General features: G+C 42.1%; 1 protein-coding gene across 13 annotated transcripts in view; it reads left to right on the top strand.

Annotated features, from left to right (window-relative positions):
- NIN (ninein) overlaps positions 1 to 27,267 on the top strand; it is a 95,353-nt gene that overhangs the window by 47,584 nt on the left and 20,502 nt on the right. For 10 of the 13 annotated variants that reach the window (XM_032344172.1, XM_032344166.1, XM_032344165.1 and 7 more), the window contains 16 exons: positions 190 to 380; positions 4,715 to 4,861; positions 5,313 to 5,480; positions 5,968 to 6,104; positions 6,415 to 6,555; positions 6,806 to 6,980; positions 9,438 to 9,548; positions 9,926 to 10,015; positions 12,046 to 12,184; positions 14,003 to 14,124; positions 15,395 to 15,900; positions 16,743 to 18,890; positions 20,173 to 20,298; positions 20,411 to 20,480; positions 22,038 to 22,253; positions 25,192 to 25,305. In XM_032344172.1, the coding sequence (XP_032200063.1) occupies positions 190 to 380; positions 4,715 to 4,861; positions 5,313 to 5,480; positions 5,968 to 6,104; positions 6,415 to 6,555; positions 6,806 to 6,980; positions 9,438 to 9,548; positions 9,926 to 10,015; positions 12,046 to 12,184; positions 14,003 to 14,124; positions 15,395 to 15,900; positions 16,743 to 18,890; positions 20,173 to 20,298; positions 20,411 to 20,480; positions 22,038 to 22,253; positions 25,192 to 25,305 (4,601 nt within the window). The remainder of the gene's footprint in view (positions 1 to 189; positions 381 to 4,714; positions 4,862 to 5,312; positions 5,481 to 5,967; positions 6,105 to 6,414; positions 6,556 to 6,805; positions 6,981 to 9,437; positions 9,549 to 9,925; positions 10,016 to 12,045; positions 12,185 to 14,002; positions 14,125 to 15,394; positions 15,901 to 16,742; positions 18,891 to 20,172; positions 20,299 to 20,410; positions 20,481 to 22,037; positions 22,254 to 25,191; positions 25,306 to 27,267) is intronic. The other 3 variants (XM_032344175.1, XM_032344174.1, XM_032344167.1) reach the window with 2 other exon arrangements.

Genomic DNA, 27,267 nt, shown 5'->3' with positions numbered 1-27,267 from the left:
GGCTCTAGTTGCAGCCCAAGAACCCGTGGTTCCATTTCATTTGAGCTGCACATTCATATCAAAATGGAACCAGCATCAATAGTCTCGTTCCTGTAATACCAACTTTTACAAAACACAATTCTCTTTGAGGATAGGCTTGCTCTCCTTGCACTTCCTTTGTGGACAGCACAATAGATGTTTTTATTTCAGGTCAGTTAAGATTTTGGAACCCAGATGACTTGAATGCCTCACAAAGTGGGTCTTCCGCTCCCCAAGACTGGATAGAAGAGAAACTACAGGAAGTTTGTGAAGACTTGGGGATCACCCGTGATGGCCACCTGAACCGAAAGAAGCTGGTCTCCATCTGTGAGCAGTACGGTCTGCAGAATGTGGATGGAGAGGTAAGCCTTGAGCCATGTTTTCATTCAGGAATAATAATCATGATAAAATCTAGATAGGCCACAGGCTAGGAACAGCCATGTTTTGGCTTCCTGCAGCATGTTACGGAGACTCTAGTCTCTTTTTTCTCCTAGGAAGTAAGCCATGAAGATTCTTTCTGGAGAAGCTCATGTTGTGTTATGGGGAGTGGCGGGGGGAGGACCAACCCTGACAATAGCTGACACCTCCTGGGCACACACGATGTGCCCCTCACTGTGCTAAGCGTGTTACCCCACGTCATTATCAGCCATGACCTCAGTGCAGCCACCATGTCAAATGTATTTGTTGAAGTAGCTTTCACTGAGCAAAACGTGGGAAAGACTCCGAGGCCAGATGACACAGGGAGTTGAGAGAATGGGAGCTGGCTGAGTGTTTATTTCAAAAGCCAGGCTGATGAGTTTAGGTTTTTGGAGAGATCTCCGTATCAACCATGGGTTCTTCAGTAGGACAAACTTGGATACTGAGGTGGGTCTGAGCTTTCCTTGTGGGGCATATTGGTGTCAGAACGGCCTGTGCGAGGGGCCCAGCCGGGAGCCATCACACTTTTCTGGTCATGAAGAAATGGAAAGGGGTAGGTTGGTAGTTTTGAAGGGACACAGAAGAATCTTGAAGGAAACCCAAAGACTCCTGCTTGCTGAGATTCTGAGTTTTATCTTTTCTGAAGAATGAAGAGGGGAACGGCCAGGACTGCATTCTTGAACGGCCGTGAAACATGAGAAGAGAAGTAATTCTAAGATGTGTTTTTCCAAGAGTTGAAAACAAGGAGGGACTCAGAGGTTAGGGCTGCAGTTATAGTTGGGGAAGTCTTGGGTTATAATGATGTTTCAAACCATACTTTCTGCTTGCGTGGGGGCTACGTGGTATTATTTTCCTAAGCCAGAAAGATATTCATCATCAAAAGCCACCAAATAGCCGAATTTGCAGAAAAGCCTTTTCCCTGCTTCTCCCTAGAATGTGTGACTGTTCTGTGCCCTTTGACTACCTTCTTAATGGCTCAGTGGTCATTTATTTTTCAGGGTTGGTTGTTGAATCATAAAATTAAATTCATCCTCCATACTGTAAACCAGCGCAGTATGCAGAGCCTTGGGCAGTTTTGCCAAGAAATATTGCACACACTTGGATTATTTCTCTAAGAGCAATTCTTGGGATAATCTGTAGCCATTTGCGGGGGGTTGCATTTTCTTCCATGGTGGAGTTTCCAAAGCCCAGGAAGAGAAGTAGCACAGCTGGTTATTTTCCTCTGATCGAGAATGAGTAAAAGATTGCTCATTCAATATAGCTTTTACTTAATGTCTCCCCCGCCAAAAAAAAAAAAAAAAAAAATCATGAAATACTATAGTACTTCATACGACTGGCTCTAGACCACAGAGGAGCTGAAAGTTCAAGATGATCTCATCACCCTGCAACTTGGGATCATGGGATTTCATGACTGAAAGCAATTATGGATTTAGTTCTCTCCTCATTTTATAGATAAAGAAAGTGATGTCCCTGCTGTTTGTTACCCTGAAGGGGAACTACATTGCCTATCTCATGTACCCTGCTTTCCAGAAGCAAGGACAACTCTAGGGCAGGAATGGCAAATTATGGCCCTAGATGCCAAATATGGCCCAAATTTGGGGGGCTTTTGGTCTTCTCTTTAGGCCTGCCAAATGTTTAAAACTGAACTTTTGCTATACTTTTTTTTTTTTTTTTTTTTTAAATTAGGAGATTTTTCTAAGAACCAGAGTATTTGACTCCATTCTGCTAGCAGTGGGAGGCGACTGGCTAGCTCCTTTGGACAGGGCTTGTGCTCATGTGCTCAGTTCCCGCTTTTTTTTTTTTTTTTTTTTAAAGATTTTATTTATTCATTTGACACAGAGAGATCACAAGTAGGCAGAGAGGCAGGCAGAGAGAGAGAGAGGAGGAAGCAGGCTCCCCGCAGAGCAGAGAACCCGATGCGGGACTCGATCCCAGGACCCTGAGATCATGACCTGAGCCGAAGGCAGCGGCTTAACCCACTGAGCCACCCAGGCGCCCTCAGTTCCCGCTTTAAATGGTGCCACTCTGTGATATCTGAAGACCACCCAGCCTCATCTATCTACGTCACCTTCCTGGCCTCTCTGGGTATTTGGGTCTGTTAACCCTAATCTGATGCATCATTTCCCAACTGACACATTGGGAAATCAAACATCTGAGACCCGGCTGGTGTGTCATGAGGAGTAAGAATGTCCTCAGAGTTCTAGATTTGGCTCCTGTCCAGGGCCCGGGGGGGTACCCCTGTTGATGCCCATTTGCCTTGTATTCTGTTCAGCCCAACCCTGCTTTCTCCAGAGTCCAAAGGCATCTCTTTGCCACTTGTCCGCTCTGCTGTGTCCAATTCCTAGTTGGACTCACTTGCTCTGCCATTTTGAAGGGATGAGGCAATGGGTTTTTAGGCATTTTGGAAACTATGCATAGGCTTAGCCGAGGTCACAAGACCAAGCAGTGTGGAGCTAAGGTTGGAGTCAAAATCATGCTTAAACTTTGGTCAGCACACCTGGATTTACTGTGACTTCAGGCTTGGTGGACCTCCAAGAAAGTGGTCTTTTGGTCAGTAAGAATGAGACAGAAATGCTAAGAGATCTTAGTAACCTCAGAATCTCACCCCAAATACTTTTCCATTAGTTTTACCATTTAATTCTCTCTTAGGAACTGTTCTTCTTCCAGAGATTTCCACTCTTTAGAATGGTTTCTTAAAAAAAAAAGAAAGAAAGAAAAGAAAAGAATGGTTTCTTGTTTCAGAGACCTCTCCAGAGGAAGTGGTATTTTAAAAAAAAGAATAGAAACAGATGTTTCCTATTGGATGTGACTTGGAAAGAAGCATTTGAGATAAATGCCTCAGGCACTTCCACAAATAATAAAATTAACAGTTATGAGACGACAAACCCTAGCAGTAGTCCAGACTGGTGAAATGAATATTCAAAATTTGAAGATGTGTCACAAAGAGACCTTTGTTAGAATGGACCCGGTTGCAGACTCTACTGCCTCAAGAGTATTTCTGCTGCTTTTTATCGGTTCCCTTGCCACTCAGCAACATGGACATCACCTGAGAGCTTGTCAGAGATGCAGAATCTGGAGCCCCTGCCCCCAGATTTATATCAGCCCCATGATAGCAGAATCTGCATTTTAACAAGATCGTTAGGCGATTTGTACAATGGAGAGGTTTCTGTATAGAAAAATCTTAGCCCCCAAAGTAAAGAGGAATCCAGCTGTCAGGAAAAAGGAGGTCATTGCCTTTCCTCCCTGTTTCGTGGTGTCAGTGACTCATGCTGCTTTATTCATCCCTTTATATTCTTCTGTTTAGCTAGGGCACAAACCACCTCCTAGGCAAGCCTCTGGAAGGGACTATAGTCCGGTTTTTCCTTCCCCGGTTACATGATGAGGACCACTTGGTTATTGTTAGAGGGTACAAAATAGCCAGACAAAATTCCCTTCTCTTTACATCTTTTGGATCCTTCTGTTGAACACGCACAAATCCATCTCAGCTGATCTTATTTCTCCTGCGCTAAAGCATTAAATAAAAACCCAAAACATGCATTGCTGTCCAAGTAGTGCTCTAAATCCCAGGTCCTGGGTTTCAGACCCAAACTCTTAGATCATTGCAGTCTGTCCCAGACCAAATTCTGCTGTGGTAATGTACCAATTTCAAAAATTCAGTATAAGCAAAATATCATGTAGAGTCACCACAATATAATGGCTTAATGATTGTCAAAAAAAAACAAATTTTTTTTTTTTTTTTTTAGAGAGGTTGGGGAGAGGCAGAGGGAGAGAGAGACTCTTAAGCAGATTCCATGCCCAGTATGAGGCTGGCCTTGGGGCTCCATCTCATGACCCTGAAGTCATGACCTGAGCTGAAATCAAGAGTCTGATGCTTAACCGACTCTGCCACCCAGCTGCCCCCAATCCAAGCTTATTTCTTTTATTACAACACTGGGAAGGTAGACCTTTATATTTTTTTAAGTAATTTTTTAATCCATAGACTAATGTATAGCAACATTACAGACGACCCATTTGAAGAGTACGAATAAAAGAAAAAACAGGTAATTGTTAAATTGCATAAGATTATGAAAATGGACATTTACTTGGAGAAGGAAGTGGAGGAGGAAGAACATATTACTGAAAAGGAAAATAAATTCAGTGAAATGAGAATAAAGGGACGTGTTCTATTCCTGGAGCTCTAAGGTCAACAGTGGTGCACCAGTTCTACTGACCACAGATGTACTTTGGTCTTGTGTTATTTTCAGGGAAATATTGAAAGTAAGTGGTTACTGTTTTCTAGATGCTTGAGGAAGTCTTCCATAATCTTGATCCTGACGGTACAATGAGTGTAGAAGATTTTTTCTATGGCCTTTTCAAAAATGGAAAATCCCTCACACCATCAGCGTCTACTCCCTACAGACAGTTGAAAAGGCACCTCTCCATGCAGGTAAGAAAAGCAATAGGAAGTGGTTTCTCTGTGGGTAGAAGTTAGAACCCATTTGAATCATTTCTAATAAATTAACCTGTTGTCTAAAGAAGGAGGAGGAGGAAGAGAAAGAAGCCAAAGGAGAAGACAGACTAAACCACCGGGAAGGAAAAGTTGGGTTTGAAAAGTGACCATAAATTACAGAGCGGGAAGCCACTAATTAGGCTCCTTAATGTTAGCTGTGGATCAGAAGAAACCTGGTGTTAAGCAGACACTTCTATGTTGAGGGACTCGCTACCAGATGGACTGTTCTTGATAAGCTTTGCATTCTTGACTCACTTGGGAAAGAAGGATCAAAGGGGCTGTATGACTTGTTTTTCTAGTAGTGTTAGAGAGACATGTCTCCTGCTCATTGTGGTCAGGACTGTCCAGTTTGGGTCAGCATCTGGCTTAAGTCTCTTTCTTCTTCCAGTCCTTCGATGAGAGTGGCCGACGCACCACAACCCCATCGGTGATGACAAGTACCATTGGGTTTCGGGTCTTCTCCTGCCTGGATGATGGGATGGGCTATGCGTCAGTGGAGAAGATACTCGACTCCTGGCAGGAAGAGGGCATTGAGAACAGCCAGGAGATCCTTAAGGTATGGCAGCTAACATGGGACAAATAGGACAAATTGGGGAAGGGTTGAAAATTCCAAAACGTTTGAAACTGATTTGATTTGATTTCTCCTTAATGATTTCTTGAGATCTTTTCATAAGATCTCAGAGATAAGAGGTAACTTTTCTTACCCCGTGTGACCAGGAGTCTGTTGCTAACTACTTTCCATGTTCATAAATCCTAAACTATTGAGAAGTGCAATGCTTTTTAACGGATCTCTGGTTGATAAAGATTAGATTCATATTGTTGTATTTATTTACAGTGCCAGATGGTATTTTTTTAAACATGCAAATAAGTACGTTATTTTTTCCTCAGAGGGAACTTAGATGAAGATGGCCCCTAAGCAGTCACTAAAGACGTAATTATCCAGCTTCTTGACTATACAGTCTACTTCTCTGAGTGTGTATGCCCTCCCCTGCTTCTGCTTTAGAGGACAGAACCTGTAATCATCTTCAACTTGTGATTTCTAGGCCTTGGATTTTAGCCTTGATGGAAATGTCAACCTGACAGAATTGACACTGGCTCTTGAAAATGAACTTCTGGTCACCAAAAATGGTATCCACCAGGCAGCTCTGGCCAGCTTTAAGGCTGAGATCCGGCATTTGCTGTGAGTTGAGTAGAAGGTTCATCTGCCCCATTCCCTTTCCCACTCGAGCCACACGTCCTTTAGATGCCCGGGACACATTCTGTGCACACATGTGGCTCAAGTCCTCGCACCTCACTACTGTGGAAACCAGGTAGCACTTAGATTTGCGTTAGGCTTTTGAAGGGGGTCGTGGAAATGTCTTTCTGTTTTGGAAGGGTTTGGGTTGTCTTGGTTTTGGCTTTGTGTCGAAGCAAGCCAGATGAGAGCCTTTCTGGATCTCCTTGTTGCTTCAAGACAGTTTCTCTTGAACTTGTTCTCTTTCTCCTTCTAGGGAGCGGGTTGACCAAGTGGTCAGAGAAAAGGAGAAGCTACGGTCAGATCTGGACAAGGCTGAGAAGCTCAAGACTCTCATGGCTTCAGAGGTGGACGATCACCACGCAGCCATAGAGCGGCGGAATGAGTACAACCTCAGGTGTGACCAGTAGGGCCACAGCTCTCCCTCCTGCCACCCTGGCCTCTCGAGGTGGGACTCAGCCTGCCCACCTGCATGGCCACACCTGGGCTGGGGCAATGTAGGTGTAGTCAAGCCTAGAGGAAAGCAGGGCATGTTAGATCCTTTAAGGAGGTTCCCATCTCTGTGACCCTGTGTTTCCATTTTTGGTGGATCTGCAGAGGCCCTCCGAGGGATTGGATGGCAGCTCGTTGGTCTTCCCTTCTCACAGGAAACTGGATGAAGAGTATAAGGAACGGATAGCGGCCTTAAAGAATGAACTCCGGAAGGAGAGAGAACAGATCCTGCAGCAGGTGGGCAAGCAGCGTTTGGAACTTGAGCAGGAAATCGAAAAGGCAAAAACAGAAGAGAACTACATCCGGGACCGCCTTGCTCTCTCTTTAAAGGTAATCCTCCTAGGAAGGTCTCTGGCCTATGTCCCTGCTGGGGATACTGCCGGAAAACTAGGGCTCTATAAGAGGGTGGGTCTGTACGTGACTGAGTCCCAGGATTCCTGGAAGTTTGCCCTGCTGGTCACGACCCAGACATGGCCAAGCCCCTGCTGGGATCCAGATTTCAGGAGGAGCCAGGCTTCTGGTTTGCCGACAGTGTTGATTAGTGTATCTTGTTCTTCCCCCTTCCACCTGGTCAACGCCCTCCTCTCCCTTCCCTGTCTCCCACCCCAGGTCAGAGCAGATAGTATTGTCTTCTGCCACACACAGCTCAACAGTTTTGTTTCTTTGCTTCCAAATATGGCTTTTGCCTTATACAGCCTCCTCTCCTTTCCTGTGTCTCAGAGAAGAAGCGATCTTTCTCTTTATTGGACTCTGATATGGTACAGTGTAGTCTAAACGGGGTTGGCTGTGGACTCAGACTGCTGAGTTCCATTCTGGATACCACTACTTACTGGAAAAGCTTGGTCACATTATCCCAACCTGTTTCCTGATGCCCCAAAATGGCGTCATTGTGATGTCTACCTCAGAGCATATTTAAATATGTGGAGTTTGTAAGGTAATAAATATACGTAGAATATGAAATATTGTTCCTGAAACTCCACACGTCAAAAACTGAGTGAATTCTCCCACTCTCACCATCAAATTGGTTCCTTTTCGGAATTTCCTCCTTAGTCTCCATCATTACCATGTGTTGTCACAGAAGCTAAGATCTTCAGTTGTCCTCATTCATCGATCTCTCAGACCTGTTGATGTTCTGAAAGGTCTCTCGGATTTATCCCCTTCCTCTTCGTGTCTGCAGCCTCTGCACAGGTTCAAATTCGCCAGAATTTCTCAGCTGACCTCTGTGCACCTTTTCTCCATCTACCCAACCCCCATACGGCCACCAGAGTTACCTCACTTAAGAAGTGACCAAAAAACATGCTGTTACCCTTAAGGTGCAGCCTGGTAGCACTGAAGGCCCCTGGAAGGGAGCCTGGCCTCCTGCTTTTCCAGCTGCAGGTCCCGCCAGTAGGCCCCCACCTGCCCTCACCTGTCTCGGTTCCTCAGTGGGCTTTTAGGCTCCTTCACTGCTTTTTCCAACATGGCCGACTGCATGACTTTTTCATTCCCATGATGCTTGCTTTTTTCTTGCCAGAGGATAAGGCATCATAGATGATTGTATCTATATCTGTCTCCCTCCCCACGGTCCAGACTGTGTTTTCCTTGTGGTCAGTAACAGAATCTGACTTGTTAGTTTCCAGAGGACCAGCACAGGCCTGATACACAGAGATCACTCCTAACTGTTTTGACATCTAAATTTAGACATACTTTGAAAGATTAGAGTTTTAGAACTGGCATTTTGAGAGAAGGTGATTTTTTTTTTTTTAAGGAAAAAAAAAAAACTTCAAGCACATTCTTTTTTTATTCCATATTGCTATGTGAGGGTGTGAACAAGAATGTATTAAAAATATACTGGTTTTATATTCTCTTGGCAAAATAGACTCTGAAAATAATGTTCTTCCAATCAGCCTTTAACACTGGAACAGAACATATGTTAAAATGCACGTCTGGGAGGTTTTATTTATTTATTTATTTTTTTAAGCAAGTGTGACTAGAAATCTCTCTAACAATTATTATACATACAGGTTAAAAAAAATCTTCTATGACATCAGTTGATGTATTATTGTATTATAATAATTTAAACATACAAGTAATGAAAAATCTTTATGTGTAGCTTTTATATCTTTAAGCCAAAATAAAATTGTAAATATAAATCAAACTATATTATCAGTAAATAAAAGCAATGTTCATTATTCTCCTTTTAAACTTTTCTGAGTTCTTTTTTGCTATCAGATGAACAAGATATCCTGCTACCAATTTTGACAATATATTGAGAATGTTTTTGATGTCAATAAATACTCTATTGCAACACTAGCCCATAGAAATACAATGCAAGCCAAATATGGAACTTCAAATTTTCAAATGGCCATATTGAAACAGGTGAATTTAATCCTGAGTTATTTTTATTTAATCCAGTATCTCCAAAACATTACTTTGACACATAATCAAGATATAAAAAGTATTATTAAGCCATTTTGCATTTTTGCACTACTTCCTCAAAGTCCAGTGAGTATTTTACACACTTAGAGTGTATCTCATATAACCACATTTCAAGTCCACATGTGACTGCTAGTCACTACCATATTAGACAGCATCGTTCTGTAAGATCAAAGAAAGAGGAGGTAGATTTTTGGGTTATAGATAAATATCAGTTTTTTATATTTACTTTTGTCCTCTCTAATCTACTGAAACTTTCAAGATGAACAAATTCAATCTAGAGCACAAATTAATTTATGCATCCTCCCAAAAGATTTGACACTTTGCTTATTTTTAATTCTGTGCCCATTTAATTTCTTCGTATTTCTTCAGGAGAACAGTCGTCTAGAAAATGAGCTTCTGGAAAATGCAGAAAAGTTGGCAGAGTATGAGAATCTGACAAACAAACTCCAGCGAAATTTGGAAAACGTGCTAGCCGAAAAGGTAAATCTGTTTAAATTTGATCTCCTGACACGCAGCCCAAAGTGTAGTTTACTCAAAAGTGCAGAAGCAATGCCCCCAAGGAAATTTCTATTAGAGAAGTATTTTGATGGCTCAAGGAGGCCGTTGGTTTGGCAGGGATATAATTTCAGAGCTTGGATACGAGGGAAAATACTGCCTAGTGCTGAGACGTGATCTTCCCATCATGCAGTTGGTAATGTTCTGCTTAAATATCACATTCCTTTCATACTCAAGAGACCATCCTCTGGGTCAAGAGACCATCCTCTGGGTGAACACCAGGATCTGGGGCTTTTGGTGGGTTAAAGGTCCAAGAGAGATACTTGGGGAAAATGAAAACCATGCCCTTTCTCTGTTTCTAGTTTGGTGACCTTGATCCCAGCAGTGCTGAATTCTTTCTGCAAGAGGAGAGGCTGACCCAGATGAGAAACGAATATGAGCAGCAGTGCAGGGTGAGTGACTAAGGAGAACCCAACAGGTGCAGGAGGGCCGGGGTTCAAGGCCCATGTCACCATTTACTAGTGACCATAGGCAGGTCACTTAATAATCTGTGGGCGCCTCAATTCCTCATTGGTAAGACGGGAAACATGAGGGTACCCGCTCAGTAGCTTGTTGTGAAGAGTCAATGGGTGAATATTTGTGAAGTGCTTAGAACAGAGCCTGGACCTAGGAAGCACTTAACCCAAACGTTAGCTGTATCCCCAAAATATTAGGAAATCATGCAAACTGCATTTAAGTCTGTTTTATCTAGGTCAGAAATTGCTAGTGCTTAGAGGAGAATATCATTTCATTCCAAGTGGAGAAATACATGGTCATGTTGATGGGCTTATCCAAAATGAGCCTTACTTAATGAAACACCACAGACCTAATCAGATATAATTTGCTTTGTCCTGTGGCTTTTGGGTTTTTTTTTTTTCTGAGTACATTCCTTATTTTATTTACAAAATGCAAATGAAGCAAAACCACTCAAGTCTTCAGCCAATAAATCCTTATACATTCCTACCAGAAAAGACAAAAACGTCCTTATGAATAATAGGAATCTTTGATTTTTTTTTTTTAAGTAACTCTCCTAAGTTTAGGAATTTGGGATTTTTTTTCCCCTTAAATCACAAACACTTGTGGCTCTTAACAAGGGTAAATATAACAGTTCTAATAACTACTTTAGATGAAAATTGTACTCATGCAGAAACGAGGAAAACAATCACATCCTTACGAGGGTGCTCATGGGCTGCCTTCCCCGGAAATACATGTGCACATTTTGAAAGAAGAAATGAAACATTAGTGCCACTTTTACAATTAAGTTTTGACTCTAGGCTCTAATCAAAGAGAGGTATTTTCCTTATAGATCTTCAAAGTTATGATTTCTTTAGTAAAATCTGTCATCTCTATCTCCCCAAAATCCCCAAATTCACTAAGTGTTTCTCTAATAGATTTATATACCATTCACCCATTCAATTCATCCATGTAAGGTGTATAGTTCAGTATCTTTTAGTATATTCATAGAATTATACAATCATTGTCATAATCAAGGTTAGAATATTTTCATCACCCCAAAAAGAAACTCCCACTCCACTTAGCTATAATCTCTCCCTAGGCAAATAGTAATCTACTTTTTGTCTCTGTAGATTCACCTGTTCTTTACATTTCATGTAAATGGAATCATATAATACATGGTCGGTAGTGGCTGGCCTCCTTCACTTAACCATAATGTTGTCATGACCCATCCTTGTTGTAGCATGCATCAGCCCTTCCTTCCTTTTGTTGCTGCGTTCTAGTCCCTTATATGGTTACACACGTTTTATTTACCCATTCATTAGTTGATGAACATTGGGGTTAGTCTGTTATGAATAATGCCGCTGTGAATATCTGTATGTAAGTTTTTGTGTGGCTAGGTTTTCATTTCTCTTGGGTATCTAGCTAGGAGAGGAATTGCTGGGTTAGAAGATCACTGCATGATTAACCTTTGGAGGAACTGCCAAACTTTTCCCAAGAGGGTTGCACCATTTTACATTCCCACCAATATGAGTGTTCCAGTTTCTGCACATCCTTGCCAACAGTTCTTCTGGCTGTGGCTTTTGGAGTCGAGCCATCCCTCGGGGTTATGAAGTGGTACCTTACTGAGTGTTTTATTTGCATTTCCCTGATGACGAAGCCTTTGAGTATCTCTTCAAGTGCTTATCAGCATCCCTCTTTCGGAAAAAGATCTATCTGACATCCTTTGCCTAATTTTTAAATGGATTGTCTTTTTATTATTGAGTTGTAGTAACTATATATTGTAGGCTCATATATTATAGTTACAAGTCCCTTATCAGACCACGTAATTTGCAAAAACTATTCTGCCACTCTGTGGGTGGTCTTCTTACTGTCATGATACCCTTCGAAACAAAAGGTTTTTTGTTTGGTGATGTCCAGTTTATTTTGTCTTTTGCTGCTTGTGCTTTTGCTGTCACATATAAGACTAGTGTTGGTTTTTAAACTCAAGGTATTACAAGACCAAGTGGATGAACTCCAGTCTGAGCTGGAAGAATTTCGTACACAAGGCAAAGTGTTGAGACTTCCGTTGAAGAACTCACTGTCCGAAGAACTTGATGCTAATGGGGGTTGCATGGAGCCTGACCAGGGTAAGCCATTTGACATCATCTTTCCAGAGGCTGGGCTTCAGTTTTTGCTTTTAGGGCCATGTTTGTTGTAAAATTGCACAACTTTGGCAACCAACAAAAACAAAACAAAACAAAACCTGGCAGTACTATTTTCTTGAGCTATTTCACTTGTGGTCTATTTTTTCATTTGTCTTTAAAGTCTTTATGAAAATATTTCTATCTGATTTTTACGTGTATCAACAAAAGAATGGAAAAATCAAACCACAAGGATATTTGTTTTACTTAAAAAAAACAAAACAAAACAAAACAAAAACAACTAACCACAATTCTGAGAGTCTAAGGCCTTGTGAGCATTAGAATTCAGACACTGAGCTGTTGCAGAGTCCTCCCTTTATTGAGTGCCTCAGCAGTATGGTTATGGTTTTGGAGAATAGGCCAAGCAGAAACCAGAATTTGGTTTTCTTATGCTGGCTGCGCTAAATACCAGCATTGCCTCTGTAAAACAACAAGTAAGTCCATGTTGGCTGACTGTGCCTGTGAGGAGGATTTTGAGTGGTGAGGTGGAAAGGCAGAGTTAGCCCTGCTACATTCATTATTAGCTGTTTTCCTCCTTCCTGTGCTGAGTTTGCATTTCAGAAAGGGCTCATGATAAATTCTTCTGTTATGGTCTTCCCCACTGCTACAGAAGTACAGGTTCTTAGAAGGTTTGTTTATTCCTCTTTTTATCTATTCATTCTAGAATAAATAAGGGATTGGGGAGGGGACTGGGACAGAGCGGAAGACCTTTCCTGTGGTTCTGAGTATGTGATCACTGGCTTTACTGTAGTGTGAGGATGGAACCCAGCTGATCATATGATGCATCTCAAAGCTTTTCTGGGACTTTCTTCATAGTGTTGGGGGTTCTCCTCATAGGCGTATGAAGCTGTGCCATCTTGGGGAGGCTTACACCCCAAGTATCACTTCTCACATTGGGCCTATGCCACCTGAAAAGAAACAATATGTGAAAAGAAACCCCAAGGCAAGACTGTCAATCCCAGGTGCCAGATGGGCTCTTTCTCCTATCTGCCTATGGGCCCCCACACGAAAAGCCTTTTTGAATCCCCTCCCTTCAGAGACTTCCACATAGTATTAGACATCATCATTTTGTCTGTGTACTGCCTCAGCCTCCAATTTTCACTTCAAATTTCAGTGTTGTTCTCAGTCATCATCATGCGCAGTTGAGGAAGTGAACCCATATGTATGAGTTGAGAATTTTTCTCCCAAACTGCCTATATCTAGGTTCCTAACTGGTGCCCTGTATTTATAAAATTTGAGCTGATTATTGAAAATGGCGTTCCACTTGCACCATAGGGAACCAATACTATAATACTCGATCTTCTGTAACTGAGTGGGGGATTGGAGATCTTGACCCATGAAGGTAATGCCTCCAGGCGCCTTCTACCACATTGCCGCTTTGCTAATTTGTCCCGTAGTATTTGTTGGATGGGATAGAAGGAGGGTTGGTGTCACCGAATTACCTCACTCCATGGCATTTTCATTAAGAAGGTCATCTTTAGACAAGAATTTCCACCCCTACCCACCTACTTCACAAAAAGATGGATTCTGTTAAGGTCTGGCACATAGTCTATCCATGAAAGAATCTTACGGTACTGCCCATTCACCTTCATTTTTAATGCTTGAAAACAAGAAGCCTCTTGGGTTCTTATGGTTTCCTAGTAGATCTCATTAGTGGTAATTTAGGCTAAAAATTATCCCTTAAGCTGGACATCCCTTCCTCAGATGCCAGTTGTGTTACTGAAAGAATCTGCCACAGGGTCAACAGATCCCATGTGTTTTCAGGGCTCAGTTCTGAAGAATGCAATCCATTGAACATGAGCATCGAGGCGGAGCTGGCCATTGAACAGATGAAAGAACAACATCACAGGGACTTGTGTCACTTGAGACTGGAGCTTGAAGATAAAGTAAGTCCTTCTTATCCTGTACATTTCTTTGAACTCTGACAAGCGTTTGCATGAAGGACGTTCTTAATTCTTTTTACTCGTAGAGCATCACTTTCTATACATTTCCTCTTGCGTCTGGTAGCTCAGGATGGTTTCATAAGCAGAGCCTGAGGACTTTTCTTCCTAGGAGAGAGTTTCTCCAAAATGTATTATCTTCAGACCTAGCAAGCATGAAACTTGAAGGCCAATACATTATTTCCAGCTGGTTCCAAAACATCTTAATAAAAGCAAAAAAGCCCTTTGATATAGCTAGCATTAGGTACAAGTTCTGAATCTTGGCCTCCAAAACCCTCCACCGTGTTGCTTCAACTTATACTTTTAGTCTTCTCTTTTACCTTCTTCTCTAGTCAAACCAGGAGTTCGCTGTTCTCCATCGAACTGTACTCTCTTGTTCATGCTATTACACGCTACGTTATTTCTTTCCTACTCTTAAGAGTCTCCTTACCCTTCAGAGTTTATATCAGATGCTACCTCTTGCATGAACCCATTCCTAAATACGCTTGACCAAATGTGGTTTCTTTTCTGTCTTTGGATCTCCAGGTTACAATGTATCTCTGTTTCCTAGACCTTTTATATTTTTCATTCTGCCTTGTTGTATGCTTGTCTGTACTTGTCAAAACCATGTCAAGGGTGGTTTCCTCTGGATGGCAGGGCTACATCTTATCTCACTTTGGGTCCCCACAAGGCCCACAGAGTGCCTTTGATAGGTGTTCAAGAAATGCTTGAATTTAATTAAGTATTTTAAGACCCTACATTTACAGCTGGACAGGATGCATGGGAAGACAGATGGTATCTATGGGAAAGTCTAGTCATTTTTTTTTAGAGTTGTTCTGAAAATAATAAAATTCAGAGCACCTGGGTAGCTCAGTCTGTAGGGCATTAGACTCTTGATTTCGGCTCAGGTCATAGGATGGAGCCCTGCATCAGGCTCCCCTCAGTGCAGAGTCCGCTTGAGATTCTCTCCCTCTGCTCCACCCCCCCTTGCCCTGCTCATGTGCATGTGTGCACACTCTCAAATAAATAACATCTCTAATAAATAATAAGATTCAGTGAAGTTAAAAAGGAAAGCAAACTATGCCTGACTCAAATATATCTTATTTGACATGTTTTCAAGTCATTAAAATGGGAAAACTGAAGAATGTCTCATAGGCAAAAAGTGGCCACAGCCCCTGTCACCTTTCCACAGCCTTGAGTTGAATAACACTGTGGTGGTTTTGCTTTTTGACCTCAGGTGCAGCATTATGAAAAGCAGCTAGATGAAACCAAGGTCGCCTATGAAAAGGAGCAAGAGAACATGAAGCAAAAGTATGAGAATGAAGTGCATGTCTTAGAAAAACAAATAAGTGACCTTAAAAGTGAACTAGCAGAACTTCAGGGTCAGGCAGTAGTGCTCAAGGAGGCACAAGATACAACTATCTGCAGACACGAGGACGAGAAAAAACAACTGCAAAGAAAATGGGAGGAGGAAAAGACTCACTTGCAGGAGAAGCTGAGGTTGGAACATGAGTTGGAACTCAAGGCTCACCTGGAGCAGGCAGAGGAAAGCTTTAACCGAGAGAGAGAAGGACTCATTCAAAATGGCGCCTGGACAGAAGAGAAGGTGAGAGGCTTGACTCAGGAACTAGAGCAGTTTCACCAGGAGCAGCTTAAAAGCCTGATGGAGAAGCACACTCTTGAGAAAGAGGAGTTGCGAAAAGAGCTCTTGGAGAAACACCAAAGGGAACTTCAAGAGGGAAGGTAAGAAAATAGGGGAAAATGGAGAAACCTGGGGCACTATCCCTTGGGGCACCAGAAGTTCCATTCATATAGGGTGACTTTGACTAGGCTCTTTAGTTTCACAGCCCATTTTGTCATTGTTTAGATGTAAGCCTATCCTGGGATTATTGGAACCGTTTTGTTTTTTTCAAAGACTATATTTCTTATATCAACAAGTATTCTTTCAGGTTCCAGATGAGAATAATTATTGTGTTTGAGAAACGCTATTTGTGAGCTAAATTCTGGGTAAAGTTCTGTTGCTGCCAAAAGTATGAAATGCTGCTTTGTGCTTCCCTTCCTCACGTGAAATCTCAGGCACATGTGAAGGATTTGATGCTTCATACTCTGATTCGTTGGGTGCTGCTTTATTAAACAAGAAGGAAAAACAATGATTATGTTAATAGGTATGGTTTACAGGACTACTGTCCTCCAGTGTGTACTTAATTAAAATGAAGGAATTTTATATATTTCCCAAGTTACAGATTAGGTTAATATGCATTTGATCATTGATGTGAAGTATCAGTTTACGTTTTCCACACACAAATATACCCAGGAGTATGCCAAGGAAGTCCGTGTCTCAATTTTCCCTCTAAATGCAGACAGAGAGGTAGGTCTTATAAATTGATTATGGCTGCCCGTCTTAGCCCTCAGAAATGAGATCCTGTCTCTGTGGAAATCAGTTATGTAGGAAAAAGTGAAGACCATTTTTAGAAAGCATTTAAATTTATTTGCCTGGCAGCTTCCTCTGTGCATGGGAAAATGTGTTTTGTTTGCTTCTGGAGTTGGTGGCAGTTTCAGTAATGCTGTATGTTGACTACATTTAGGGAAAAAATGGAGACTGAGTATAATAGAAGAACCTGTCAGATAGAAGCCCAGTTTCAGGCTGATTGTCAGAAAGTCACTGAGAGATGTGAGAATGCTCTGCGGAGCCTGGAGGGGCGCTACTGCCAACAGCTGAAGGAGCTCCTGGAGCAACAGCGTGAGGAGAGATCCCAGTGGGAGTTTGAGAAGGACGAGCTCACCCAGGAGTGCGCAGAAGCCCAGGAGCAGCTGAAGGAGACTCTCCAAAGAGAGAAAGCAACCTCTCTGGTCCTCACACAGGAGAAAGAGATGCTGGAGAAAACCTACAAAGAACATTTGAATAGTATGGTTGTTGAGAGGGAGCAGCTTCTCCAAGACCTGGAAGATCTAAGAAACGTGTCAGCGAGTCAGCAGAGCCTCCTGTCCGACCAGATCCTTGAGCTGAAGAGCAGTCGGGAAAGGGAGCTGAGGGACGGCGAGCTGGTCCCGGGCCGGGCCGCGGCCTCAGAGCCCCTGGCCAGACAGCAGCTGGAGAAGCTCGCCACGGAACGGGACCGGGAGCGGCAGGAGATGGCATCCAAGCTTCAGGCCATGGAGAGTGTTCACAGAGTGACCTGTGAGAAAGCAGACCGAGAGAGGGCGGAGATGAGCACCGAAATCTCCAGGCTTCAGAAAAAAATTAAGGAAATGCAGCAGGTGGCCTGTCTTTCATCCAGGAGAGAGTCTGGCTGCCAGGCAGCAGGAGGGGAGGAGGCGGATGGAGGTGGAACCATGTCCCTGCTCCAGCAAGGAAAGCAGCTGTTGGAAGAGAACGGAGATGTCCTCTTAAGCCTGCAGAGAGCTCACGAGCGAGCGGTGAAGGAAAATGTGAAAATGGCCGCAGAAATTTCGAGGTTGCGACAGAAGCTGCAAACATTAGAGCCGGGGTCGGTAACGTCCTCTTGTTCAGAGGAGCCAGCGACTGGCTTATTTGGAAACTCTGTGGAACGAACAGAGCCCTTCTTGCTGCAAAACCAGATGAAAGAGGTGGAAGGTGTAAGCCCACGGTGCGTCCTCAGTGCCCTCCCGGACGATGAGACCCGGGATCTGGGCAGTCCAGGGACGAGCTCTGCTCAGAGACAGGAGGTCAAGATGCAGGAGTCTGAGGCATCGATGGGGAGCTTTTCCGAGCTAGAAAATAGCGAAGGGACCAGGACTGAGACGTGGGACCTGCAGAATCAGATTTGTCAGCTTAAAGAACAACTGACGATCCTACGCGCAGACTGCAGTCGAGCCTCCGAAAAGAAACAGGACCTGCTCTTTGATGTTAGCGTGCTGAAGAAGAAACTGAAAATGCTTGAGCGAATCCCCGAGGCTTCCCCCAAGTATAAGCTGTTGTATGAAGACGCCAGCAGGGAAAATGACTGCCTCCAGGAGGAGCTGCGAGTGACCGAGCTGCGCTACGATGAAGCCCTAGAGAGCAACAAAGAACTCGCTTCGGAAGTGTTCAAACTGCAGGACGAGCTCCAGAAGGCGGCCGAGGTGACAGACGCGTTCCTTAGCCTGGAGAAGAGCTACGAGGACGTCAAAAGAGAAAACCAGGAGCTGCATGTTCTGGTGTTAAGACTTCGGGGCAAGCTAGAGAAGCTGCAGGCTGGCGCCGGGCTGAGGCGGGACTGCATCTCCTCCCGGGAGGCCCCCTTTGCTGCCCTGGGAGCCCCGCCAGACGGGAAGGTACTTGAACTCCGTCAGAACCCAGAAGAGCGTGCAGCGAAGGTGACGGACGTTCACCATGTTATAGAGGAACATTATCAAGAAAACCAGTACCTCGAGCAGGAGAACACACAGCTCCTGGAAAGAGTACAGGCCCGTGAGATCTCCTGGCTGTGCAGAACGATCCGGACACGTCGAGAAAGGCCCCGCGTCCAGAGCCCGATCATATCGGAGGAGGAGGATGCCACTCTCCTAGGCCTTCAAGACAGACACCTGCAGCGTCAGGCCACACTAGCAGAGTTAGAGTTGGAGAAGGAGAAGCTGCAGGAGCTGACCAGGAAGTTGAGGGAGCGAGTCACTGCTGTAGTTAGGCAGAAGGACACACCTTGCCAAGGAGAAAATGAGGAAGAGCTGAAGGCCATGATGCATGACTTGCAAAGCACGTGCAGTGAGATGCAACAGAAAGTTGAACTTCTGAGGTAACGTATGTACCTTCTAAGCTCCCCGGACTCCCGAAAGCACCTCACCACATCTAACTCCCACTGCTTGCTCTGCCTAGAGAAACTAACCCGCTAGTCTTCAAGGAGAGAGCACTACTGTAGACTTCCTTCTGCTTCTGTGTCGTATTAACAAGTAGAATAACCCGGCCTAGGAGGCGCTCCTGTCCCCCATAGGAGATGCGTGTAGTTCGTTTGCCGTGTTGGAGTGGAGAGTGTTTGCCATTTAACTGTGTGCCTCATCAGTGTACGTCAAGTCTTTAACTCCTCTCTAGCATCTCATTTGGATTGATAGTGGTTTGGTGTGGTTTTTGGCTCAGTGTTATTTTCGTCATGTGGCGGAACGTGTTCTAGGAGAATGCCTTTTGTGTATTGTTAACTCACTTGGCAAGGTCAGAACTCCGATCCTGTACTCACAGAGGGAAAAGGTCATGCCTTGTGGCATATAGTTTTTCACTGGTAGCAATTGAAGTACATGCTGGTATTCTGCAAACGATGAAAATTTTATCGTAGAATGTAGAATTTTATCGAAGAGCTATCAGATTCTAATAAATGTGCTCAAAATAAAGACAGAAATAAGACTAATTTGAACCACTGCTCACTTGACTTTATATACTATGAGTGCAGTTGTCTTCTAACAAATTTGTTTTTTTAAAAAAACTTGGAAAATATTACATGTTTCTGAAATATCTTGATATGAAACAAAGTAATTCTGGATGTAGTTTTTCCTCTTCAGACCATTTTGAAGTTCTAAAAATCAGAATATAATGAGCTGAAAAGAAATGACAAAGTAAACATGAGTGTACATATTTCAGTGTGGTCTTTTGATTTATGTAGTCAATTTTCTTTCTCTAGGAAACCTGAGGCCTGTAACTAAAGCTAATAAGCTTAAGTAATAGGCTTATTCCCATCCGGAGCAAGTAGGACTTGAGACTGAAATAAATGAAGTTATTTGCTCAAAGCAGTATGCTTGCCACTGAGAAAATTAGCATCTTTGGTGGGCAGAGTCTCAATTCCTATCTCTATGCTCAGTGTTTTAGAGACACTTCCCTAACGTCTTTTCGTGAAATTCTTAACTTCCCAAAAGAAATGAATCAAGATGTCATAGCTTGACTTCGATTACTAAGAGTCTACTAATTTAGACTTCTCTTTCTAACTGGCATGGAAAACTTGTTTTATTGGAAGTTACTAGAAAGCATTTTCCAAAGATGCCAGATGACTGCCTTGTTACAACTGTTTTTTTTTTTAAATCTCTGTAATTCAGATATGAATCTGAGAAGCTTCAAGAAGAAAATTCTATTTTGAGAAATGAAATTACTACTTTGAATGAAGAAGATAGCAATTCTAACCTGAAATTAGGGAAATTAAATGGATCGCAGGAAGAAATGTGGTAAGACATATACTTAAATTTTCTTAAGGCATTTTTGCAAGGACTAAAACTGTTTTGCTTTCTTCAACTTTTAAAGGCTAACTCTTAGGTTATATTTTCACTGTCCCTTTAGGCAAAAAATAGAAACTGTAAAACAGGAAAAAGCTGCAGTTCAGAAGATGGTCGAAAGTTTAAAGAAACAGGTAAGGAGATACTTTCCCAGTGTTTCTTGATTCTCTGAAATTTTCCTTATTTGTAATTTATAAACTTATAGGATATGCTACTGGAAGAGCATGTACCGAGTGATAGTAAAGTTGTAAATCCAGAGTTCCAGAATGGAAACTCACCCCGTGCTGACTCTAAACTAGGTTTCTATTTTTTGGTGAATATCATAATATATATACTACTTCTAGATTCTGAGTGCTTAATATAAGCTTTATAACCAGTGGGCATGGGGAGATGACACCTCTGAAACCATTTCTATGAAATACTAGCTCCGTCCCTCACATTCTTTCATGTAATGTTAACTCCTTCCTCTTTCATCACCATGATTGAAACCAGAAAGTTAAGGACACAATTTTCACATATACAGAGTAATGGTTCATCAGTAGATCTTTGCATAGAATTACAGTATATTCTGATAGCTTGTGCCATTTGGCACCCAATTTGTATAATCTCACAACAGGCAATTGTGCAGGGAAAGGCCATTTAAGGTTGTGTTTGAAACAGACAGGGTCTTTTTTTTTTTTTTTAAAGATTTTATTTATTTATTTGACAGACAGGATCACAAGTAGGCAGAGAGGCAGGCAGAGTGGGGGGAAGCAGGCTCCCTGCTGAGCAGAGAGCCCGATGCGGGGCTCGATCCCAGGACCCTGAGATCATGATCTGAGCCGAAGGCAGAGGCTTTAAACACTGAGCCACCCAGATGCCCCGAAACAGACAGGGTCTTAACATCCAAAATATATTCTGTACTCTTACAAATAAATGGCAAAATCCAGTTGAAAGGCGGATAACTGGGTGTGAAGAACTCAGTGTACTCATACATTCTGGGGAGAAGTATAAGTTGGTAGCACTGTGAGGAAGACACTTTTGGGATCTCTCTCCAAACAGCGATGTGTATGCAGACCTCTTAACCCAACGGCCCCACTGCTAAGGAAATGGTCCTAAATACAAAATGGTATCATTTTTCAAAAGAATATTCTGTTTCTTCATAATTAAAAAAATAATAACTGTCCTATATGTCTGTCAATGTGGGAATGATAAATACGTTATGGAATGTCTTGAAACATAGAATATGCTATTGCCACTAAAAAACAGAGCATTTGGTGGTTTCTAAATGCACTGACTTAGAAAGATAAAAGTCTGCAAGAGACTAAGTGGAAAAAAGGTTGTCCAAACATCTGAAATGATTCCTATTTTTGTTTTAAAGAGGAGAAAAACCTCTATGTGCATTTGAGTTTTGTATATACACAGAAAGCAGTCTGGAGGGAGACAGACCCAGCTGTGAAGAGTGCTATCCCCCTGCAGTTAGACTGAACCGAAGGTCTCTCACTTCCTCACACACTTCCCAACTGATGGAATTTGTAATAACGAGTACTGTATTCGTTCTCTTAGTATGGGGATGGGGGTTGGAGTGTGTACATGTGTACGTATATATGTAGAAAACCTTATCTACAGAGGGGGAAAACCAGTTAGTCTCTATATCTGTTTTTTAGTACACATGGGGTAACTCGTTTTTAAAACTTATCAATTTTAATTAGATTTCAGAATTAAAAACCAAAAACCAAGAGTTGGATTTGGAAAACTCTGAACTTAGCCAAAAGAACTCTCAGAATGAGAAAGAACTGCGGGAACTTCATGAGCGTCTGACGGAAATGCTTTGCCAGGAGGAGGAAGAGCCGGGACCTGGTGCATTTGAGGAGTGGAAACAACGAGAGTCTCACCTAAAAGAAGAACTGGAACAATGTAGAGCCCAGGTACGGAGGAGAGCTGCCCTACAGCCCAAGGGGGAGGAAATCCCAAGAAATAAAGCAATGCTGGTGTTAAATTTCTTACATATACAATCTTAATAATTACAACAGTGTGGTACCAGCAAATGAATGGGCAAATAGATACATGGACTAGAAAGTCTAGAATTAGACCCCAGCACAGATGGAAACTTAATATATAACAAAGGTACCTTCTCCGATCACTGGGGTAAAGATGGAATTTTCTTTTTTCTTTCTTTTTTTTTTAAAATATTTTATTTATTTATGTGACACAGAGAGAGATCACAAGTAGGAAGAGAGGCAGGCAGAGACAGAGGGGGAAGCAGGCTCTCCACCAAGCAGAGAGCACAATGCGGGGCTCGATCCCAGGACCGTGAGATCATGACCTGAGCTGAAGGCAGAGGCTTTAACCCACTGAGCCACCCAGGTGCCCCTCTTTTTTTTTTTTTTTTTTTTTTTTTTTCATGAGTGGTTCCTGGAACACTTAGTAGACATTTGAGAAGAGAATAAATGAGATGCATATTTTGTATAGTACATAAGGACCAACTCTAATTGGGTAAGGAATCTAAATATCAGAAACAAAACTGCATGAGTCCTAGAAGAAAACATGAATGAATTTGTCTTTAACCTTAGTGTAGAGAAAAGCTGTCCAACTATGACTCATAAACCAGAGGCAAAAAAAAAAAAAAAAAAAAAATCAAAATTTGTTCGTGGTAAAAAAAAATACCATAAAGTCAAAAGATAATTCACAAACTGGGAGAAAAATGTTTACATCACATACTGCAGAGAGTAGGGCTAACATCCCTACTGTATAAAGAGCTTTTAAAAATCCATGGATTGGGGCACCTAGGTGGCTCAGTCAGTTCAGTGTCTGCCCTTGGGTTATGACCTCAGGGTCCTGGGATCAAGCCCTATGTCGGGGTCTCCCTCTGTCTACCCCATGGTCATATGCACACTCTCTCTCTCAAATAAATTTATAAAAAAATCTTTAAGAAAAAATGCCCCAAATCACTCATAATTAGAACACTGCAAATAAAAACAACACTGATACATCTTTTCTCACCTATGAGACTGGAAACAGTTTAAAAATATGACTTTCTGTTGGCAAGGCTTTGGGGAAGCAGGCCACTTTTATACATTGCTGGTGGGGCTGTAAATTGAGGTTATCCTTCTGGAGGGAGATTTGCTAATTCTTATCAAAATTACATATGGGCTTACCATTTGTCCCGGCAATACTGTCTCGAGGGATTTACCCTAAAAGTATACCTCCAACAGTGTGAATATTCATATGCACAGAGCTTGGAAACAACCTAAATGTTCATATATAGGAGAATGGTTGAATAAATGTGGACACAGTCACAGCTCAAAGTAGTATTTAGCTATAAAAGGAAGGAAGGAAGGGAGAGAAGGAAAGAGAGACTTCTACTTGATATGAAATTATTTCCAGGACATGCTGTTAAGTGAAAAAGCAAAGCACAGAAGAGTATAGGATGCCTCTTTCATGTAAGAGAGAAGGGGACGTGAAAAAATACACATATACTTGCTCATTTGTGTGAAAGAAACCCAAGAATGATAAACCAGAAACTAAAGAGAAGGTTACCTATAGTGGGTAGATGGGAAAGGGACAGAAGAGAGGAATGGGAATGGTGTCAAAGGGAGGAAGGAAGGGAGGGAATCTTTTCACATAGCTCTGACTCAAGGAATCATAGCAGTGTTTTCCAAACTCTTCACATACCCCAGAAGAAACAGAATTAGAATCAGTCAAGATGGCAGGGGATACCAACATGGAACACAAACACTTAAGAATTGAACCCAGCCGTATTATAAATGGATAATGTAATTACAATAGGGAAGAAAAGAATTCAGTCATTTGGAAATTATTATCTGACTCCATACTGTAGGGCTGAAGATAGAAGTGTACCCAAATGCTACAATAATGTAGTCCGTAAATATGTTTCTCATGGGGGATAAGTTAGTAATTCTGAAACTGTATATATTAGAAGTGAGTAAATATGTAAATAGATTATAAGCAACAGAACTGAGTCTCTCACTTTTGGAGAAGGAAGCTTCAAGTAGGAAAATGGGGAAACTATCTTCTGGTGTTGGACTGGAATTTGAGGCATTAGTATAAACTCATGTTTCTTAGTATATATACAGATTGACACAGAGATAGAGATGTGTGTGTATGGATGGAGTGCCCAAATCTTGGCTTCTAAACACCATTCTCGTATAGAAGAAACCAGAGCTCCTCGGAAAAATGATTTATTCCAGGGCTGGAGCAGGGAAGATTCAAGATGAGCCTGAATACCTCGTGGTTCCAGAAAGAAAAAAGTGTTTAAAAAAAAAAAAAGAAGGGCACATTAAAAGGACACAAAGCCCCACCTGAAGGAGCTCTTACTGGCCAAAGCTAGAATGGTGTGATCAACAAAATTAATAATTCTAGTATAGCCTAAGATAAATATAAAATGAAATATGTATGGGCACATCCTGATATTAAAAATTGATTAAATAAATGGGGGAGAAATAACAGCTCTTCTTCACAGTAGAATTCCAGTTAATGAATGTAAAGAAAGAAGGGAAAAAAAAGGTCATCATCAGGCCAACACGAGGGTAATAGCTGTTGTAGACAAAATCCACTGAGAGAAACTAAAACAAACAGAAGTTTCAGGAGAAACATGATTTTTGTAGTCTCAAACTATCTTTCCCCAAGAGAAAGTAACTTTGCCATGGAGAAACCCGCAAAACCCATCTCAGAAATCAAGTTCCTACCGTTCAGGTGCCCAGCCTTTCAGAGGATAGCTTTGGTGCAGAGCGTGTCGCTGAACTGGGGCTTGGGTTCCCTGACTTCTGCCTTTTGTGAGCCTCGTATGTGTCCCCAGGCTACGTGAAGATGCCTGTGTCTTGACTTCCTAATTTTTCGTCTTAGTCCTCTACTTTAGTGTCTTCTCTGGAGGCAGAACTTTCTGAAGTTAAAATACAGACTCATATCGTGGAACAGGAAAACCTCCTTCTCAAAGATGAACTGGAGCAAATGAAACAAGTAAGACTGTTTGCTGCTTGGAGTGGGCATCGGGGAGGCTCCTAGAACAATATGGTACCTGATGGTCTGGCTTTCCAGCCACTGGATGTCCTTTCTACAGAGTCCTGAGGGCTTGCAGGACAAGTCCACTTACAGGGCTCCAATTGCCAGTTCTCTAAATGCTGTTCTAGTGTGTAACTTACATATGTGGCAGACTGAAGTTCTATCACTACAAATCAGTCACAACCACTTCAGTTTAAGAAGTTTGTTCTGCCTTCTTCCAGCCAGGTGATAAAGTAATAGAAGTGTATCTAAAAAGAAAGCGACTTTCTTGCTCATAACTTTAATAACTATTCATTTAGGTTTCTAAGACACAGGTGGAGCTCGTCCCTCTTTCCCTTTATTCTTACAGCAAGTTTGAGGCTTCAATCCTGGACTAAAGCGTAGATTCTAGAACATTATCAGGGATGCAGTCTCACTTGTGAACTTGGCTTTAAGAAGCCTATTTCAAAGTTTCAAGCAAAGACTTAATTTTAAACATAAAAGAGGGCTCACCTTAAAGTTATATCCTGAATGTTGCCCTATTTTATTCTTTATTCTGAACTTTTCAGTGGGTACAGGATTTGAGCAATCCCGATTTATGAATAGGAGAGTTTGGTTCTGTTTTTTTTTTTAATTTGCTTCACTAAAGGTTTATTTTGATATTATGACATCCTTCGATTATAAAATTTTCTCGCTTGTGTCTGTTCAGCTTATGAGAATAAAGGTGTCCTCTGCATGCTGAAATACTGGGTCTCTACCACTGAGTTTTCTGTTTGTGTTGATCTGTACTTGACTCTGATAAGTCTTGATTTTTTAATAGGATTGCAAGACTTCCAGGGAATTTGTGTCCCCCGTAATGTCTCGTGATTGATACCTGATAGGAGCTTTATAAGAACCTTTCAGCTCAGATGCTGCTATGCAAAGTATAAGCCTTCTGCCATAACAGAAGCTGTCTGCCATTATAAACATTCCAGAAGTTAAAATTCATAAGGCCTTTCTGTTGATGCATAAGTATTCCAAAGCTGTTACTACCAAGTTCATCCTGATTACTATGGGCTTACTATTCTCCTTCATCTCTTGAAAATCTGTTGTGCAGTCTTTAAGATGGTTAATGATGGACTCCAGATCCATAGCAAGAGAAGTCCGTGTTTTGTGACTTCACTAAGCTAGAGATCAGAAGAAGAGGAGTGGATGGGGGAGTAAAGCAGCATGGGAAGGACATTATACACCACATTTTTATTGTCTGTTTTTTACAGAGGCATTGGTATAAATAGTGAAGTGGAAAAATGGTGAACCCTGTCTGCCTCTGGTAGAAGGTGTTTCATGGCCCCTGGGCTCTTTTGAATCCCAACAGTGGGATAGTATCCGCCCATTGTTGCTGACATACAGTTTGGACCTAGGAAGTATGTGTGGCTCTGTAGGACTTAGTACAAGTAAAATACCTCGTGAGTGAGAGATTCTCTGTTGTACAGAAAAGAAACAAGAGTAGCATCAGCAGAAGTCTCATACCAGTCTCTGCACCCAAAATGGCACCAGGCTTTGTGAGGGTCTGGGGATGCGGAAGCAAGGTAGTGAGCAAAGGAGACAGGTCCTTTAGTCAACCAAAGCCCAGGTACTCTAAAATACATTTAATATGTCCTTCTGACTTTAGATATGTAAGGGATGCTGGATTTGTTGTCAGCTGAAGACAACATTCAACCCTCAGAGTCAGTTTGTCATATTATTCCTAAAGTGAATGTAAAGGAACGTAGGGTAGGAAGTAGAAGGATGACCATAAAAGCATAATGAATAATAAAGAATTGAAGATGGGAAAGCCAAGTGAAACAGAGGGAAATTAAAAATGTAGGGACTGGGGTGCCTGGGTGGCTCAGAGGGTTAAAGCCTCTGCCTTCCGCTCAAGTCATGATTACAGGGTCCTGGGATCGAGCCCCACATCGGGCT

The sequence above is a fragment of the Mustela erminea genome, chromosome 5 (assembly GCF_009829155.1).
Source record: "Mustela erminea isolate mMusErm1 chromosome 5, mMusErm1.Pri, whole genome shotgun sequence".
NCBI classification, from domain to species: domain Eukaryota; kingdom Metazoa; phylum Chordata; class Mammalia; order Carnivora; family Mustelidae; genus Mustela; species Mustela erminea.
The sequence above is the reverse complement of the archived record's forward strand: the minus strand, read 5'-3'. Positions and strand labels throughout refer to the sequence as shown.